Source organism: Triturus cristatus, chromosome 10 (assembly GCF_964204655.1).
Source record: "Triturus cristatus chromosome 10, aTriCri1.1, whole genome shotgun sequence".
NCBI lineage: Eukaryota > Metazoa > Chordata > Amphibia > Caudata > Salamandridae > Triturus > Triturus cristatus.
The window spans coordinates 276,065,538-276,086,863 of NC_140593.1; the positions used below are offsets into that span (position 1 = coordinate 276,065,538).

A 21,326-nucleotide genomic window follows, 5' to 3' on the forward strand; every position below is an offset into this window, starting at 1 on the left:
ATTTTTCGCGTCATTGTCAGTTGACATGTTCTACTTTCTCCACACAGAGCCATAAAGTAGCTTGATAGAGGTAAGCTCTTGTATCTATCGCGTCATGATATATCTATGTTCACTTCCTTGAATATAGGTCCCAGTTGTTAGATTAACCCCATATGGTTCATCTTTTACATCTACAGAATCACGAGATTCCTCACTCAACAGAAAACAAACATTACACACACACAGGTAACTTGTTTTGAGGCGTGATTGTTACACAACTGATTGCTAGAGATTGAGTCCCTAAACAAACAATTTAAACAATGAAATGTTTTATTTTTTATTTTTCCGCAGATTGGCCCCTGACGAAGGAACAGTGGTTCCGAAATGCATTGGGCATTCTATTTTTTGTTGTGTTGTAACCATGTTATATATTGAATCAGTGACATCAAATGTATTGAAGTTATGTTATACATGAACACTGTATGTTAATGAGTTTGATGCATACAGCTTATGATTTTGTCCTGGTATATATTGGATTCACCTTATTTGTTGTCTTACACATGAACATAATGAAATGATTCAATGAACCTTTTTGTTTCCTTGTTGAAAATTAAACAAATATCAAGAATTAAATTGCTTAGTGTCAGTTTAGACACCTCGTGGACAGTGCTCAGCTACACACAGGTCCGCATCCTGTCATTACCTGTAGAAAAGACGCCATGAACGCCTGAGTGATTGGCATCTCTGAACTGGACTTCCCTGATGCAGTGGTAGAAGAGTTAGAATCCTCCTGTATTTGAGCATTCGTTTTAGACCAGAGGGATGTAACCGGATTATCCCGGGCTGCGTCAGACTAAGTGTTCTTATTGGCTTTACTTTTGGGATGCATGGCAGAGTGCAAGATAGGGTCCGTGGGCCCAGCGATAGGGAGAAACCTGCCTTGGAAGACCGAGCAGCGGGATGGCAAGGAGCAAAGATTTGGTGCCGTTGTCCAGCTGTGTTTAGAGCAATCTGGGATTCAGTCTTGGGGCGACCAAACCTCAAACCCGAGCAGTGACGGATAAGGGGAATGCGACAGGTATCCCACCAAGGATGCAAAGCGGTCAAAGTCTTAACAAGGGGGGTAGCAAATTGTAAACCAGAGCGTCCCGCTATCTCCCCCTGGTCGAGTGGTCCACAGCAAGGAAGCGCACACAACAGTCCCTTTGTTCAGACACCGGTTCCACTAGCAACAGTTGAATGGGGGGCCCACCCCCAACTCAGGCCACCACGTAGGCCGCAGTATCTTATGAAGACGGGAGGGCACTCACCGAACACAGGGAGCTTTCAATGGTCCTCTCCTACAGGTAGGGTTCCCAGCCTCTTCCGCTGCTCCACAAAGCAGAGCAGCCGAGCTCCTCAGTCTTCTCCGCCCGACGCTAGGGTGGGCAGGTCAGATGCACCTCTTCATGCTGGCAGTGCGAAGAACCAAGGGGCCAGCACGATTCCTGGCAAATGATTGTCTCGCGGTTAGCAGATCCCCAAATATGGATGGTGGATTGAAGTCAAGCACCACAAAAGGGATCCACCTCCTCTCCTCCGGGCAAGACCAGTGGTCAGTGTAATGCAGTCCCTTTTGGCCACCAGCAGGCAAGCGTGTCTCCCAGGGCAGGCAGCGTGTCAGATTCAGCGTGGGACGGGGGCTCTCCACCTCCCCATGGGGCTCGTCAGCAGTGGGCGTCCTCCCCACTTATTGTGGCCCTCTCGGTCGGCCGCTCTTCCCTCGCCTCTCAGAGTCAAGCAGTCTCAAAAAGGGCATGGTTGATGCAGGAGCACTCCGAGGGCCCCCCGATGTCAAGCAGAATCCTGAGGGGGGCCGCCAACACAGAAGCCTCCGTCACACAGGTCCCCCGCTCCACCAGCCACCAGGCCCAAAGCGGGAGTGGCAAGGCCCGATATCCAAGATGGTCGCTGGGAGGGCACACGGACAGGACGCTGGAGACCTCAAGAGTCAAGGCAGAGCAGGGTGACCTCTCCCAAGCAGCGGACCCCCGCAGAAGTCTAGCACAAGTAGGGTGCTCTGTCCCGATCAGCCTCGCAGTTCGCTGCAGGTGATTCCAATAGGGCTCACCGCTACACTCACTGCGGGACCCGGGACCTCCAGCTCAGCCGCAGCTCTGGGAGCGATACGGCCGAGTCATTAGGCGAGCTCCCGGGGTGGCATAGGGTCTCGGCGTGCCCCCCCGCACTCTCGAGGGTCGCACCAGTCTCGGCGGTCCAGCACTGACACAGGGGCCCCGCCAGGGGATGCACCCTGCACTCTGTCCACAGGGTCGGAGCAGGCAGCTATCCGATGGCAAAGTCCGCCCCGCAAGAAGTCCTCCGAGGAATCAGGTGCTTAGGCTTCGCAGAAGCCCCCACCACCGGCCAGAGAAGCCCCCCGGGGTACAGCGCTAGACCAGGCACCCTGCCCCGGTTAGCAGACCCGGTGGCAGGGAGCAGCAGCAGTTACGGGGCACAGTGGAGCGGAGACCCAGAGAGACATGTTCTACTCCATTCGTGTCCTGGCCACGCCCCTGCAAAGACTTTTTAAATCTTCTTTAAGGCTGTGTCTGCCAAAGGCATTTCGACTGTTGCATTACTTAAAGCTTATCATCATGACTAAAGATAATTGCCTTAGCATGTGGATTTCTACAATGAATGAAAGAAAATGGATACTTACTCTGATTGTACACAAATATTGAACTAGATCAAATTTAGTTTACAAGGCCACTTGAGTCACCTACTCTTCAGATCTGGATGCTTACCAGTAATCCGTGCTGGGTGTTCCGATGTACGGGTGACTGTTTCCAGAAGCCACAGTGTTACCACACACTGGCCTATGTGGTAGGCAAGTGACTTCGAGAAGCTGGCATCTTCTCAGGAGGAAAGAGCCAAAGGCATAAAAAACCTGCTTGCTGGAAGAAGACTTTAACGATTTGAAGAAAACCAGGAATCCGGAATCCGATAGTGGAATTGTTTAGAATCAGCAAGTGGAGGGACTGAAGAAACAAGCAAAGGAACACAGCTTTGTTGTGATGTACCCTCTACCCAGATTGAGGCCTTTAAGTAGTAAAAGAACAGGAAACGCAAATGACATCAAACACCGCATGACAAGAAACATAATGGATTTTGGAAGGTTAGGAAGAAACTAGGGAAGGAACAGATGTGATGGAAAGGGAAAAGAAAAGAGCAAAATCTTAAAGTGGACTAGCTGCGTAGTCGGCTTAAAAAAGGCAGCTGCAAATGTTCAGGCATTTGACTGCCATTTTGGAGTTGAAGAGAGGAGTAGCAGCCAATAGCCCGAGAGGAAACAGATCTAGGTGTGAGACTCTCCCAGCCCACAGCTGTGGGCTTCGTATGACATCTTCTGTGGCCTGGTAAACCCTCCCACCCCTCAAAGTACTGTGGTTCTCGAGCACCCAGGCTGCTGAGAATCAGTCGACATAACATTTATGTGATTGTGTCATCAAATGAAGTATCCAGTATGGGGGCGTGGCCGAACTCCGAAGATGGCGGACTTGTCTGATCACGCTCCGCGATCCATCCCCTAATTATCCTGGCCATCCTCATCCCCCACAGGACTTATCCTTACCTGTGTGCGTGGATGGTGTACACGGTGTACGCTGTACCCGGCTGAGCTTTCATTGACACGTGGGAGGAACAGAAGCGAAGATCCTAGAGCGTCGGCATGCTGCCTCACGGGGGTTGTCCGGCGGCCTGTTCCGTCTGCGGCTGCTGGCCCTTGCAGTGGGCCCGGATCTGATTTTCTCCCCACTGCTGCTGGCAAGGAGCAACTGCCACGCACCGGACTGGGCCTCCGACCCTGACAAACCACGATCGAGCCATCGCTGTAGCTGCTGAGCCTGGGCGCTGACTCTACCCTCCCGGGCGGCCTGGAGCTGAGAAGTGGGCCCTCCATTCACCTGCAGCTGAGAAGAGGCAGAGCAGCCTTTGTGAAGGCTGTGCTGAGATGGGCAGGGAACTGCTGGTCACGGTAAGCGGGGCGGGCTGCTGCAGGGATTAATGCCTTGAAACCCAGCCTGAGTGGTGGCATTGCTGGCTCCTGCTGACTGAGGCTGTGGCGTCAGTGGGATGGCGGCACTGCGGAGCTGAAAGACGCAAGATGGCGCCGTGAATCTGTGTCTGGCCGGCAGTACAACGGTCCCCCACTAACTGCCTCTACACCTGCAGGCAGGCGCCTGCATCATCCACGTTCGTCAGAGGTGCCCAGGGGCCTGCTCGGTGGGAGTCGCTACCTACCTCCCACGTGGGCCTCCCCCTGGTACTCCGCCCTGCCGCTCCTGGTGCCCATGGATGCCCAGCCTCTGACTGAGAACAGCTTGTGTTGCATCCCTGAGCTGAGACGTTGGGCCCTGCAACCTACGAAGAGGCCCTAGGAGCAGTGCGCGGGGCGGGTTCAATGGACGACCCCAGCTGTGGCACAAGTTGACAGTCAGTGTTGCTGGCTCCTGTCGCAGCGTGCCGGCCCATCACCTCCTAGCCGCAGAGTCGTGGCATTCTTCTGGCTGGGCGAGCTGCAGGGAATATCATCCCAATAGATGAGATCACGGGCCGCCACTGGTTGCAGCTGCGATGTCGGATGATTGTTGGCAGGATGCAGAAGTAAGGTAGGTCCCCATAGTGTGCAGGCAACGTCCACCCTGGGGATTGAGGGCACGGAGGTCGGTTGGGCCATGGCCCTCTGGGAGACGCAGCGCGGGGCAACGCTAGAACCTGCACAACCCGCAATATCCTGCTGCACAGCACGAGGCTGAGTCGGGCCTGGGCTGTCAATCCCCTTTCCTCTGAGGTCTCGTGGACCCTTGTGTTGACTTGGGACTCGGCGGGGGGCCCTCCCAGTGGCTTCCAGACGAGAGCATTGGGTGCGCTGCAGCGGCAGTGAGCGTGCATTGCAGACTACATAGTGCTGGCTTGGGGGTCTTATAGGGCCCAGGCTTCTTCTTTCCTCACAGGAGCAGTCTCCTGTGTGATCGGTGGCCCTAGTGGGGAATGGGTCATCCTTCTGCCCTTTTGACAATCACTGCTACAGGGCTGCTACTGAGATCGCAGGCTACACAAACTTGTTTCTCACGGTGCAGATTTAAATTCTGAGCCCGCCCCCCAATGCCTGTCTAGCCTTCCGCTAACAAGTGCCTCGCAGCGTGGCCGGCGGAGACGACGCGGTGATCTTTCGGGCGGCTCCCACTGTGCTGGGTCAGGCACCCGCAAAACGACTGGAACCGAACAGTGCCATTATAGCCCATGGGGAGTCTCTGCTACACATAGGTCCCGATTGACTGAGGCGCCCCTACCTGCATCTGTGGTCTACAAGACCATTAAGCCAGCATATCCCTATGCCCAGTGCACAGCAACTGGTCATGGGCCACCCAGGATGGCCCTCTTCAGGGTGCGGCCAGGGGAGCGTCAGGAGGCACAGGGAAACCACCCTTGCCTAATCAGGCGGACCTCTCTACAAACTGGACTTAGTGCTGGCTGCAGTGGAGAGGATAGGCACGGCGTGGGATCAGACTCGGACCTCCCTCAAGGACAGAATAGACAATGTCACCTCCGACTTAAGGCTCCTGCGCGCAGACCACCAAAAGCTGTCCGAGAGAGTACAAGAAGCGGAGGTGGCAGTGGCAGATCTCCAGCCCAAAACATGCATTCACACTGCGACGCTTCAGATTCTGCTCGAACGGGTCTGCACCCTCGAAGAAAAGCTGGACGACGCGGAAGGACGCTCGCGTCGGAACAATGTGCGGGTGATTGGTCTGCCGGAGGGAGTGGAAGGGTGTGATGCGGTTAAATATGCGGAGACCTGGCTGAAGGAGTTGCTCCCCCCTGGGGCACACTCCCTTCAATATGTTGTTGAAGGAGCGCACAGGGTCCCTGCCCGTAGGCCTCCTCCTGGGGCGCGCCCATGTCCTTTCCTAATCCGTCTGTTAAACGTTCGAGACCGGGATGCGATACTAAAGGAGGTCGGAAGACATCCAGGTCCCCAGGTGCAAAACGTCTCGGTCTCCTTCTTCCCAGACTTTACAACTCAGGAGCAGAGGGGGCCGGCCAATTTCGGGGCAGTGAAACGCCAGTTGAGAGCCAAGGACAAATGTTACTCCTTGCTATTTCCAGCCTGCTTCCGGGTAATTCGAGGTGGCACAGCGGATTTCTTCGACTCCCCCACGGATGCCTGGGACTGGCTTGAAGAGCATGGGTTGGCAATGTCCCCTAGACCACAGGATGATGTCACGGCTCAAAAAAGTTACCGAAGTAGACGTCAGAGGGGCAGGGGCGCAGGATCGTGATGTCGGACCTCGCCAGTCCTCTCCACGGGCCCAGCACAGATTCAGTCGGAACGCTAGGATGCACTGCATGTTGCTTCGACCCTTCAATCCAATAGACTGGCATCTGATTCTGCATCATCACCCTCCAGTTCCAGGGAAGACACAGATTCCCTGCAGGCCTGGTCTGCGGACCCGGACTCTCCTCACTCTTCAGATGTCACACCACATACATAGGACAATATTGTTTAATGCTACTTCAATCCCTGTCATAACATGGGTCATTGACTTGCTAGAGTCGCGTAATTATCACCCAATTCCGCACTTCGTCAACTTACACCACACGCATACACCTAATAACGCATCACCAGATAGGCCTTAGGGTGCCAGTTCATAGAGTTAAGTTGACAGGGGATAAATACGTGGAAACTATCCCTCCCTCGCACATACCTCCCTCATAGTCAACATCTGACTACGTGTTATTCGCCATGGTTAGGCTAATAGTTTGGGTCAATCCCCGGTTGGGGTTCGCTCTTATGCAGTTCTCCAGCTTAAGCTGAATATTATTGTTTTACCATCCGCTTGTGTTGCCCTACACAGTGATCTTAGGCCCATTTTGCCGCCACTACACACGCCAACTGCTGCGCAGTCTTGGTACTACCGATTTAAGTCAAGCACATGATGGACATTAACATCATCACCTGGAACGTTAGGGGCATCCACACCCCAGCGTGCAGGTATGCCATATATGCTTACTTAAAGCGTAGATCCACTGGGATCACATTCCTACAGGAGACTCACCTCACAAGCCTAGAAGGAGAAAGACTTAGTTGGCGCAGCCATGTCTATTGCACTAACTATTCCTTCCAGGCTAGAGGTGCCCTGATTTGGGTGCAGGTGGGGATCCCATGGGAGGAGGATGAGGTTGTAGTTGACCCGGCGGGGCGCTATGTCTGTGTCAAGGGCAGACTCAATGGTCAAACTCTTTTGTTAGGGTTAATATATGCTCCCAACACTGATCAGAACACTTTTCTTGACAGTCTCTCAACCACCCTCTCCAGGTGGGAAGGTATCCCCTGGTTACTGGGCAGAGATTTTATTTTGGTTCTCGATGTCTCACTTGACCGCTCCTTCCCGCCCATTACCCGCACCACCCCCTCATCTAATGTGCAAGCCCTGCATACCTGGCTAGAGCACTGGTCCCTAATAGAAGTATGGCGCGCATGCCACCCTGAGTTGAGGGAGTATTTATTCTACTCGTCAGTCCATAATCTCCATGTGCGGCTGGACCACATCCTGGTGGCAGCAACCATACTCCCCTTGATCAGTGATATCAGCTACCTAGGCCATACACACTCAGACCATAACTCGCAGATCATGACGTTCAGTTGGGAGAGGAGACCTCCTCCAATCTCTACCTGGTGGTTGCAAACGCCAGCATTAGAAGATCAGTCCTTTCGCGGCTCCTTGGAAACTGCTGTGGCCGGATACTTCGAGTGCAATGCTGGCTCCACCACTCTCCTCAGTTAGAATGGGAGGCCTTTAGGGCCACTGTAAGGGGGCACTGCCTGGGCCTAACCTGGAGCATCCGCAAACAGTTGGGTGCCCCTCTCGCCTCCATTGAACGGAGACTCCTCCACTGGAAAATACTGTCAATTGCACAGCCCGAAACACGGGCTCAGCTTGAGTCACTGCAAACGGAGCACCCAGAACTACTGAAAAAGTTAAGCTGTCACAATTACTTAGCCCACTCTGCCCGCACCCACAATTCATCAGACAGGGAAGGTAGATTACTTGCTTTCCTCGTTAGGCAAGAGCACCCTCATCACCTCATACACCCAATTGGAGATGAGTGTGGACAGATGAAATACACGCAGCTTGGCATACACAAGGCCATGACTAAACATTACACCACACTTTCTGCAGCTAATACCCATGGCGACTCTCACCAAATAGATTAATTCTTAGACTCTGTGCAACTGCCCTCCCTATCCATTGACCATTTCCAAGAGTTGGACTTCCCCCTAACGGAAGATGAGATCAGGGAAGCGTAGGTTCCCTGGCATCGGGGAAGACACCGGGCCCTGATGGGTTTCCTACAGAATTCTACAAGACTTAAGCTGAAACCCTGGTGCCCCGTTTGCATGCACTCTATATAGCGACGCTCGACATTGCAACTCTCCTTCCCTCTCTTTGCACAGCTAATGTTGTCTCCCTGTTGAAACCAGGCAAGAATCCTACGGCCCTAGGATCCTACAGACCTCTGGCGATCCTTAATGCCGACCCTTAATGCCGACTATAAGATCATTGTGAAAGCACTTGCCAGCAGACTTGCTACCCTCCTTGGTGCACATGGACCAGAATGGTTTCGTCCCATGCCCGAAACACCGCACTCAATCTTCGCCGCTACTTCAGGGTAGCCGAATACGCCCCCCTGAACTGGCCCCACTCGGGATGCCTTGTGCTCGATCTTGAGAGATCGTTCGACTCCCTGGAGTGGACCTGTCTTTTTTTGCAATGCTGCCAAAGTTCAGCATAGGTCCCTATTTCCTCAGCATGGTGCAGCTATTATATAAGCATCCAACGATTCGCATAAAAACGGAGCCCTTCGTATCGGAATCCATCCGGGTGGGCCGTGGGACTCTCCAAGGATGTCCACTTTCCCCACTCCTCTTCTCCTTAGCGGTGGAACCATTAGCGGCATTTATTTGCACCCAAGTGGACATGGACATCCCTTTAGGTGACGGTATACATACAATCTCCCTATATACCGACAACCTATTACTATACGCAAGAGATCTTCGTGCTATCCCCCATGCACTAGACTCAGCACTGTCGCAATTCACCACAATATCAGGGCTTAAGGTTAACGCAGCAAAGTCCACTCTCTTCCTGTTCTTGTTGTCCATTCCAGATATTCACTTGGGGATGGGGGGTACCGGTAGATAGGTGTACAGGCACATTCCGATACTTGGGTATCCACATGTACCGAACCAAAACTGATCTATTTGAAGGAAACATCACTAGATGGTGGTTCTCCTGCGTCTACTTTACTATTTCGCTACCCTACCTCTCTACATTCCGCCCTCATATTTTAATACACTCGAGGCAAAGGTTAGGGATTTTCTTTGGGGCACATCTAGGCATAGAGTCTTTATTAGGAAGTTATACCTTCCGGCGGGTCAGGGTGGATTGGTAATGCCAAACATTGAGCACTACTTCTTGGCAGCTCAGCTGCAATGGATAGCCAGATGGCTAGCATCACGACACATACCAGATACCGCCACTCTGCAACCTCCGATGGCCCTTCATGACCTGCTTCAAATATTTCACCTGTGCACTAAGCCCAGGAAAGCGGACTCCTTGTTGCTCTCCATAGCACTCAAATGCTATCGCAGAAGTGTATACATCACTCGCGCTACTACACCGTACACCCCTGCTATCCCTTTACTAGGTTCACCAAAGGGTGGGTCATACATCACAGTGGCAGAGTTGCGTGGTTGGGAGGCTACGGACATCCATGACACAGGCGACCTTTTTAGAGACGGTGCCCTAATCCCCTGTGCAGACCTTATCTCAGAAGACAGTCTCCCTCCGGGGCAATTTCTTATGCACCAAACACTCATAGCCTAACTTTCAGATAGGTGTGGCAATTTAGCAACAGAAACTCCCACACAGCACGTTGCAATATCCACATATAATGAACACAGGGGGACGCTTGACATGCTGGTTCGCCTCATCACTCCGCCAACACACTGCGATATCACTGGCAGCTCTGAGGCAACACTGGAATCAGGATGATTCTGAATGCCCCAGGTGTCGCCTGCCCAACGCAGACCTCCTACATATGCTCTGGCATTGCCCTGCCCTAGGGGAATACTGGATAGACATGGCGGCCACCATGTCCCGCTGTACTAAACATGTGGTTCCCTTCCACTGGGTGGTGTATATATTACATCTCTTTAAGAGGAGCAAGAAACACAGGGCTACCGCCCGATTCTTAGACCTGGGCTTCATTACGGCGAAATGCCTGATCACTAAAAGATGGAAAGCACCTGCGGCGCATCATGCATTGGCCTGGCACCGCTCTCTGCTCAATTGGGCCAAGGCAGAGGGCATGACTATGCAGAGGGGGGACTTACTGGGACTTCCCTCTTGCTACACATTGGGGAGCTATGGTGTTTGAGTTGCAGAAGTCAGCTACGCACACAGCAGGCTCGCAGGAGGAGGCAGAGGTCGCCTCATCACCAAGAGAGTTCTCCACTCCCGTTAATGCGCCGCTATAATAAGGGCTCCCTCACACAATCCTCACATGCTCCGTCGTAACATGGTATCTTCATGCACTTCACAAGCAGTTATTTAGCCATTGCTACATTTCAGGGCCTAGGGTCACGGGCGGTTACCCCTTTCCCTTAGTCCTGTTATTTTGTCCTTATTATGTTGTATCCTCCATCCATTGTTTAATGCTACTCAACATCACGCATAGTATAGCATCACAATACACAGTGCTTGATTATACATTCTCTTATACTTCCTCTCAAGTGTTCTGACATTGTGGATAACCTTACTACATCAGGACTGACACAGTACACTCTCGCTATCGATGCTAATAACGTCACATATGTCTTGCTGTGGTCTCCTTGCCTGACCTTTTTGGCCATTTGACTATTGTTGTACTGTACTGTTAAAAATAATAAATATCAATAAAAAGATTTAAACAAAAAAAATTAAGTATCCAATATAATAATCATTTCTGGAGATCGAAAAAGGGGATAACTTACTAGAAAGAAGAAAATAATATGAAAGGTGAAGTGAGCCACTCCCGAGTGTCCAAATATGTATACTGCCCCAGACACTAAAACACAGAACCCTGCCTGAGGTCTTTCCATTCTTTCATTTCCCAAACGTAGCTTCATACCTGGCTTCCTACCACTACACTCCCCCTGCGTAGCCACATACCTGGCGCTTCAGACTTCACCATGCCCAACCACATCTAAACACACGTTGTCTGGCACAGGGGGCAAGATTACCATCTTGTCTCCTCCTGCTCCATGTGCAAAAGTATGGTATAGGGTGGCAAGATCAACTCCAGTAAGGAAATCCTCTTGATATCTTTTCCCTTCTATTTTTATTTTAACAATATTTTCTTTCAATATATATTTTGTAATTTCCCCGCTTTCCTTAATGTTTACACCTTTTAATTTATATCTGGATACCTTTCGACTGAATCATCCACATTTCATTAGGAGCAGTTTCTTACCGAACTTTACAACTTTACTCTGTCGTAAAACAAAGTAAACAAAAAAAACCACAACATTAAATTGCATTCCAAATCATTTCCTTATCAATTCAAATCATTGGTTATTCTAAGTTCATGCCATACATTGTCACAAAGACCTATTCTTCCCCGGGATTCCACTGGCAGCCTACACAAGTCATTTGAGGTGTCTTCCATAGACCAAAAACATCCTTGATGTATCACCACCAAATCCTTATCTGTGTATTCGTCTGTCAGTGGCTTATGTATCATTGGCTTCAGTATCTTTGGTTCAAAAGTAATGATCCACCAATAAACACCTTGTGAAAAAGACCTTTAGATGAATATGTGGAAACTTAAAAAAAAATGTTACCCATTCAAAGAAAAAAGAGATGATGCAGTAAGTGAAAAACAAATGGCAACATTGTTCAGATAAGTGAATCCACTTGCACACATGCCAGGTAGGCTCAGATAGACCATGCAATGTTGTACAGGCATGAGAAGAGACACTCACCAGAAGGCACAGTTTGTAAAATTGACTGTAGGAATATCTGATGATGGGACTGTTCGCATGAGAGGTAAGTAGTCCTGATGAAAGTCTGGCTATGTGTGCCTATTGTTATGGCATGACATTGCACCTTCCTATCTTCACAGTAGAGAGCTCCCCCTTCATTGTACTACATGCTCCTTGGTTTTATGCTATTGAGTTGAAGTAAACAAGTAAATCAGCAGAACATCTACATCAGATCTGCTCCAGATGCTGTCAGACTGTTTAAGAAGCAAACGAGCACTGTGGCAAACAAGTCTGGAATGTGCAAGAGATTAATATAGGCCCCCGCTGCAACTACCAAAGGCGTGGTGCAAATGAGGCTGTAAGTGGGAAAATATTGGAAGTGTCACCAGCATTCAGACCCCTGCTATCTTTCATATTCCATAAAGGTCATTACAGTAACATGAAACAACTGTGTTTTATTTCCAGCAACAAAAACCTGTGTGCCTTTCAGCAAGATTATGAACGACACACTGAATTATCAGATAAAATATTGAGATGACATTATAAGAGCAACTTGGGTGGTGCTTATTGTGACAGTATTACTAGTAAATGTTCTTATATCAGTTAATTATTTAGGTACTGACTCTCAAAACTGTAATGCAAAATGTAAGTTTTGTACACATTTATATGTGCACGTTTTTCCGTCCCGACTGGGGAGTCTCACATGTAAGTATAGGTTTTAGTAGTAAATGTGGGGGGACGCAGGGGAGTGGATGGGAAAAGGGGCGGTCTTACTACTAAAGGGGATGGGATTATGGAGGAGTAAGAGGTTTAGGCATGTTTAGGGTGAGACGTTACCCACCAACACAAAAGTAAGCCAATTTCTTTACTCTCAGAGTGGAGACATGTAACTTACACTTTTGTAGTAAGATTACACTCGAACTTTGTGAATCAGGCCACTTGTTTTCTGTAATGGCAAGCCATCAGCATTAGTATTGTATGGAATGCCTTTGGACGTCTTTCTTTCTTGTTCTTTTTGCTCACATTTCAGTATTGGTGGTATTGCACCATTAATTGTTAGTTTGCTGAAAGCTGTTTTTCTCTTTTTATACAGATCGAAGATCCCTTGGCTATTCTTATTCTTTATGACGAAGCACGACACAATTTATTGAAAGGTTTTTGCCCCTCACCAGATGCAAAGCTTATAACGCTGGCTAGCCTGCTGCTACAGATAGTGTATGGAAATTATGAAAGTAAAAAACATAAGCAAGGTTTTTTAAAGTGAGTATTTTATAACAGTCTATTTACTAACTTTAATGCAGTATGTATTTTCTTTGGCTTACTCTTTTAACCTTCGTAAAGCAATTGTTTTATGTTTACTGTGAGACGCTGAAAGCACCATCAGGCCATTTATTTGAGGCTCAGCTGGCAAATACCATCCATTACCACATGTTCTTTTCAATAGTGATTAACAGGCAGACGTAAATCGAAAACTAGGGAGCAAAACCATTCTGAGAAGAATGGGCTGCCCTTGTTTTCTTTCTCGCCAGGCATAAGCTGTTCATACAGTCCTTTTTAGACCTCACCTGTGGCAGTGCTCTTGCTTGTGAGAAATATTGTTTACAAGAAGGAACTTGGAGTCCGCCCATTACTTACCATTTGTGGGCTTGCTGTCACTTTTATTTGCTGCCTCCTACTTGGGTAGCGCGATCCTGCTTCACTTTCTCTTCATTCATCTGTAGAATGGCCCAAGTACAGATAGCTTCATCTTGATTAGGATTTTTCTGCTGCTGGTGTTGTGACTGAGGTAGTGTTTGTTCTTTGCATGTGTAGTTGTAGTTATACATGCTCTGCATACTTCTGCCATCCACTGTTGGTCTCGGATGTATGCAGCTTGTTTTTCTTTGAAGAAGTCATTTGAATCACAAGGTATAGTGTCTCCTCCTAGGACTTAATAATGCGTACTGGCATCGACTCAATTGTTAGATGGTTTTCTTCCGCTTTTGGGTCGTACATGCATTGACAAGACCTTCTGATTCCCACTCCAGTTAACTTGAGACAATTGGTTTGCCTTGCAATTTCTATTGTCGTTGTGGTTCTTCCATCGGATCTGCATCTCAGACTTCATTGACACCCTGTTCTGGACCTCACCCCCTCTTGGTCCTGTTTCTTCGGGTTTCGCCCTCGAGAATACGCCCTTTCGTAACTGTCCACAATGTCACTCCAAGTACTCATGGAGAGATCAACACTCAGGCTGCAACCTCTGCTCGTGGCCGGAGCACTTTGAGACCTCCTGCTCTGCTTGCCTCTCCTTCCAATCCAAAAAGACCATCCAAAACCGTTGTGATCGTCAGCTTGCTCGATGCGCCATGAAACAGCAGCAAGACTAGGACACCCGACATCTTCGTGGAGGACGTTAAAGGAGAGATGGATGTTGAACAAGTGGCTGCTTTCAGCCTGGACCTAGAGTCACCCTCGGACTTCTAGGCAGCAGAGCCGCACCCTACACTGGGTCAACGTCAAAAGATGTCGCCAGTGAGTACAGCTCCTCACAGCTTTCACCATCAGGTCACTGAGCTCTTCTCTGCGGGGTCGGGCGTCGAGCCCACAATTGGGGACATAGACTTCCAGTCTGCCATTGCATCTTATCCATGGCCTGCACCGCCCTAAGGTTTCAGAGCCGACACCGACCCCATTCCTGGTGCCAGGTCAGCCGCTCAAGACTCAGCATTCCTCTACACCGATAGCTTCCTTAATGCCCTTTCGGTCTTCGGCACTGGCAATGGCTGCCTCTTCAGAGCTGAAACAATGGTCGGCATCAAAACGACTCAAAGTCGAAACAGTCTTCGTCAACCATCCACGGCAATCTCAAAGGATCAGGAACTGCCGATTCTACATCTCCAGGAGGAATTGGACTCTCAGCAAAAGAGATTGTTTATTCACACCCACATGGGGAGAATTACAGCGAAACCCCAAAGAGTGCAGGAGACTCTTCCTTGCAAGAGGAAGCTTATATTCATTGAGCAGCTTGCATTGAAGCCTCCTCCACCTCCCAAGCTGAAGAAACAGCAAGATAGGGGCTGCTCCCCTCCCAACCATCTCGCATCTGGAAAATAAATCATCTCCATTGGTTTACTTTCCAGATACGAGTCCTGTGGGATGAGACAGGAGATTGATTTATCACCTCCCTGATCAGTACAGGTAACAAGCTCAGGAGCTTGTAGCAGAGGGGCAGATAATCTCCAACACAACCTCAGGCGTGCTGTGGACGTGGCTGACACTGCCGTAAGTGGTATTAACTCCAGCATCATGATCCGCTAACTCGCCCGTTTCTCTGGCTTTAAGCAAGAACTCCAGCAGCATCTGATTGACATGCCCTTTGAGTCGCAACACCTTTGGGGTAATCACAACGCCCAGAGTCTTTACTAAATGCCCTGCAGCGAGAGCCAGTATTCTACAGAGAAGCTGTGTCCACATCTTACCGTACCTCGACAACTGGCTGAAAAAGAGTTCAACAGACAGCAGTGCTTGGCCTACACCTAGATCACCATAGGTCTCCTCCACAATCTCAGTTTCGCCATCAACGTGGGCAAGTCCCACCTCCAACCCTTCTAGATTCAGCCCTTGTTTGGGGCAATTCTAAACTCATTCACTAGGAAAGCTTATCCCAGCCCGCACATGTCCAAGCCTTCCAGCCAAACTGCCAGCTAACAGTCAGAACAGTAATGTGCCTCCAAGTCATGATGGCCCCATGCATCGCCATCATTCCCCAGCTCAATTACACATGCATCCACTGCAAGAGTGCCTGGCAGCACAATGGTCCCAAGCAGAGGGTGTCTGGCAGTATCTAGTGTTGTTTTGGGACAGAACCCATCACTCTCTGCAGTCGTGGAACAGCAATAACCTGTTGCAGGATAGGCCCTTTTTAGACCCAGTTCCCCAGATGACCATCACCTTAAGACACCCTTCTCATGGGTTGGGGGATGCATTTGCAGGGTATGACCGTTTAAGGCCTGTGGACATACCTTCAACAGTCCTTTCACATCAACTGTTTAGATTTGCTGGCAGTCCAAATGGCTCTGAAAGCATTCTTCTGCCGCATACATCACAAAACAGTCCAAGTCAAAACGAACAGCATGACTGCTATGTATCACCTATGGAAACTAGGGGGCACGCACTCTCCCCAGCTTTGAGCATTAGTGCAGAGCATTTGGTTTTGGACGATCCACCACAGAGGTCATCTGTTGGCAGAGTACCTACTGGGAGCAGACAACAGCTTTGCAGACTTGCTCAGTAGGATGCTGCAACAAGTCCACAGGTGGGAACTACACCGCCAAGTCCTGCTCCCGTACTTCTTGCATTGGGGGTTTCACAGAGTAGATCTGTTCGCAACTGCTGAAAAGGCCAAATGCCCAAGCATCACCTCCAGGTTTCCGCACCCACAGTCCATGGGCAATGCACTATGTATAAACTGGTCAGAGATATTTGCCTATGCTTTATAGCCTCTGGACCACAGCAGGCCTCTCTCACCCTTTTCCTGGTGGCTCCTACATGGTTCAGGCAACCGTGGTTTATAACCCTTCTCATGTTGTCTGTAGTCCCTCACGAGATACTTCCTAACTGGCTGGGTCTTCTCACACAACACCAGGGCACAGTCAGACACCTCAATCCCAGACAGCTCAATCTAGCGATCTAGCTTCTGAGGTCCTAGAATTTGTCCACTACTGTCTTCCCAAACACGTTGATCCTCTCAAGCCAGCAGTGCAAGACGTTGGCCCTCATGTGCAAACATTCAATTTTGAAGAATCGTAAATCACGACTGTTAGAAATGGGAGTCTCTGGTTGGCAGAGGTAGGTATCTTTGTCAAAATAGGGACCCTTGCTTCTAGTCAGAGTAAGGATGTGGAATGGAATGGAATGGATGTGGATTTATAGAGCGCGAATTGCTGCCCGAAGGCGTCCAAGCGCTCCTAAAATAAGCGGATACACTCCTAAAATAACCCCTGATCACCCCCTTGGTAGCTTGGCACGAGCAGATAGGCTTATCTCAGAGGCAGTGTGTAAAGCATTTGTGAACACATACAGTAATACAGTCAAAACACTACAAATGGACACCATACCGGTCTAGAAAAATAATCTTTATCTAAACCAAAACAAGACCAAATGACACAAATCCACAATATAGTAATACAAATATGACTTTCAGATGGTAGAAATAGTTCAGTTCAAAGCAAATTGCAGATGCAACACTTTTCACACAAAGTACCTGGAATGCGTCACGCAAACAAACAAAACAGGCCGCAGGGAAGGTGATGCGTCGGTTCCTTACACTCAGGGAAGGTGATGCGTTGGTTCCTTGCTCTTGGGGAGGTGATGGGTCGGTTCCTTACTGCTGCGCAGGGGAGGTGATGCGTCGGTTCCTTATCGGCGAGGAGGTGATGCGTCGGTTTCTTACTGCGTGGGGATGTGATGCTTTGGTTTCTTACTGCGTCCCCCAGTGATGCAACAAACGTGGTGCCTCGATGCAATGCGACGATCCGGGACGATGCATGGATTCTTCCAGCTCCCAGCGGAAAATAGTCTCTAGAGGTCCAAAACAACAGCAGGCACCTCACTGCAGGTCAGAACTCCCAGCAAGGAATTTCAGGGGAGCTGGTGGTGAAGTACTTGTGTCCCTGAGACATCAGAACAGGAGGCAAGTTCATTTTCAAGCCCTTAGAGATCCTCCTCAAGCAGGGGACACAGCAAACAGCAAAGTCCTTTTCTCCTTTCCGTGGCAGCAAGTAGCCACTGCAGGCCAACCCCAGACAGCAAACAAAACAGGGGCAGTATTCCTCTTCAGCTTCTCTGGCTCTTTTCTTTGGCAAAGGTTCCTCTTGATTTCCCAGAAGTGATCTAAAAGTCTTGGGTCTGGTCCCCTCTATTTATTCTCAAAAATCATTAGTTCTCTGAAGGCAGAGAGTGGCTGTACCCTGATAACCAGTTATGTGGGGCACTTTGCAAGTGCACAACAACCTCCATTGTCAGTGTGAGCCCTGGCTCCAGACACACCACAGGGGGCAGAGCTGTCATTGTGGAAGGCAAGCATAGCCCTATTCAGGTGAAGGTGCTACTCCTCCCACCACTCCAAATGCAGACCAGGCCTATTCAGCCTTGCCCTGACACATAAGACTTCTGGAGCCGCTGCCCCTCTCCAGCCCCTGTCATCCAAAAGACAGACATGCAATACACAAACCTAGCAGAGGCACACTGGATGGTTAGGCAAGAAAATTCCTACTTTCTAAAAGTGGTATTTTCAAACACAGAATGTAAAAATCACCCTCACTAAAAAATGCACTTTAACATTCTGAGTTCTGGCATACCAAACTTTACTTTTCTGTCTTGGTCCTAGGGTCAGTTATGTTTATAAGGAGTTAAAACAAACTCCCCATTCTGTCCTATGGGAACAGATAGCCTTGCAATAGTGAAAAACGAAATTGGCAGTATTTCACTATCAGGACCTGCCACATAGATCGGGGCATGTCCTACCTTGAGCCTACCTTAGGGGTGACTAATATGTGGAAAAGGGAAGGTTTAGGGACTGTCAAGTGTGTGCACTTGCCAAGTTGACATGGCAGTCCCAGACTGCACACAGGCTCTGCAATGGCAGGCCTGAGTCACATTTTACAAGCTGCTTCTGTGGGTGGCACAATCAGTGCTGCAAGCCCACCAGCAGCATCTGATTTACAGGCCCTGGGCACACATAGTGCACTGTACTAGGGTCTGACAAGTAAATCAAATAAGCCAATCATGGAATCACTAATCCATAACAATAATTTACAAAGGGAGCACTTGTACTTTGGCACTGAACAGAAGTGGTAAACTGCCCAAAGCATCGAGACCAGCAAAAATGGAGACCAACACACAGCAAAACACAGGAGGCAAAGGCAAAAAATGGAAGGGAGACCTACACCAATGGTGAAGGTCTAACAACGACAAATAACGATTTGCAATTTGGGATTTCTTAAATGGAATGTACAATATGGATTTGTTAGAAGTGGTTGCATTTTGGGCATTGACTTACAACTAATCCATCTGTATTTTGAGAACCAACCTATATATTGATAGGTTGGCTATCAAAATACCCATTCTTAGTTGGTCGCAATTAAACCTACCTCATTAATATACATGTGGTAGAGCGTGCATTGAGAACCACTACAGTTGGCTGCAGTGACAGTCATGGTTGCCTGCTGGGGTCAGCAGACCACCATGTTTGTGATTACTTTTAGATAAAACAATCTTTTTTCAAATGCAGCCAATTTTCCTCAAAGGAAAAAGGGATGCATTTAAAAAAAATTACAAACTGCCAGCTCATAAACGTTCTTGTGAACATTCAGTTGAGGAGGTGGTCAAATATATGTGTTTTGCAACCAGATTTCAGTTGCAAAACATGAATATATCCCTAAAGGAATCGGTATTTGGAAGGGACGTCTCTTCCAAATACCTATGGGGTATCTATTCCCAAACCCAAATAGCTATTCAGTAACATATTCCTGAATCGCTAATTGGGTTTGGTGAATTTAAAAATGCCATTTTGCGATCAGAAAAACCCTGATTTTATGAATCTGAGCCTTTCTGCAACGAAAGAAAGAGTTCGACGAAAGCTTGAAAGAGTTAAAGATACCTTGCGAAATCCTCAACAGAAATCGAAAAGAGTGTCGAAGATTTAGAGCCTCCAGTGACCCCCAAACCCCTAGAGGAGCAGGAAGAAGAGTTCTTTTCGGAGAAGAAGAACAACAACAAACTTACGTGGGATCGGAAACCTCCGAGGTTCAAGAGCTACAATGGCAAGACCTCGACACAGACTTCCCAGAGAAAGCTGTCGATGCCTATCCTTCGAGGCCTTCCCCACCAGACGACATTGGTATGTACAACCAAGTCATCAAAAAAGCAGTAGATACCTATGGAGTTGAGCTGGAGGAAGAAAATCCCCAGTCATGTGTTTTGCTCGAGACTTTGATGCCTACACAATCAAGGAACATATTCCTTCCTATGCTGCCAAGTGTGCGAGATCAGGGAAAAGAGGCCTTTAAGGAGCCTGCCACATGTAAGGCAGTCACGCCTAGAGGAGAGAAAAAATACAAACACTCCTCAAAGGACCCTATTTACATCAAAGGTTCGGTGACAGCTGACTCCATCATAGCAGCCACGGCCAGAAAAAGGGCTAATGCACCAACCACTACTGGCCCACCACCAGGCAAAGGAAGCAAAAGAATGGACCTTATGGGGAGAAAGGTCGAGAGAAGTGCTGCAAACCAATGGTGCATCGCCAATTGAAATGCTTTGTTAAACAGACATGCATACAACACTAGGAGGAGGTAGGGGAGCTACTAAAGCACCTACTAGAACAATACCAATAAAAAAAGCCACTTGGTAGAGGAAGGGAAGAATATAGCAAATACTTGCTTAAAATCTGCCCTAGATGCCGCAGAAACATCAAGCAGACAGATGATGATCGACATCATAGAAAGAAGACACGCATGGCTGCGGATCTCAGAATTCAAACCAGAGGTGCAGAACAACATACTGAATGCACCGTTCAATGGGGAACAGCTTTTTGGAAGCGTGGTGGACGAAACGCTGAACCAAATAAAGAAGTACAATGAGACGGCAAGATCTATGGGGGCTCTACAATGCAGAGGTGGCATGCGTAGAGACACCCCCTCAAGGAGGCCGGCGGGTAGAGAGAATCATCAACCCACAACCTCGCATCAGTCATATCAACAAGGTTACCAAGGGGGTAGCCAGGGACAACATCAAGGGCAGCAACAAATTTGGCAATACCAGCAGGGAAGACAATCCTTTCAAGGACGCCCCTATGGAAGAGGCCCTCCGCAGAGAGGGGGAGCGCCCACGACAACTAAATTATTGCATTCCAAACACCTCACACACTCCAGAAACATCACAGAGCGTGCCTGCAACGGGACAAAAACATCAAACAAACAAACAGTTCCTCCAACATTCTAAACCAGTAGGAGGCAGACTAAAGTACTTCCTTCAAAAATGGGGAGAGATCACTTTAGGCAAATGGATCTTAAACATTATACAGTACGGTTACTGCATAGAACTAGTCAAACCACCTCCAAACAAAAGCCCAAGGAGGAAGGTAAATTCCAAAAGAGAAACTACTCAGCTATTACAAGAACTACAAGCGAAAGAAGCTATAGAACATGTACCACACAAGGAAAGAAACTAGGGAAATTACTCCATGTTCTTCCTAATTTCAAAGATAGATGAAACGCTGCGTCCTATCTTAGAT

General features: G+C 48.8%; 1 protein-coding gene across 1 annotated transcript in view; it reads left to right on the forward strand.

The window, feature by feature from the left end:
* Positions 1 to 21,326, forward strand: part of KRIT1 (KRIT1 ankyrin repeat containing) — a 514,966-nt gene that overhangs the window by 326,332 nt on the left and 167,308 nt on the right. Inside the window, exon 13 of the mRNA XM_085631085.1 lies at positions 13,143 to 13,309. Within this exon, the coding sequence (XP_085487211.1) occupies positions 13,143 to 13,309 (167 nt within the window). The remainder of the gene's footprint in view (positions 1 to 13,142; positions 13,310 to 21,326) is intronic.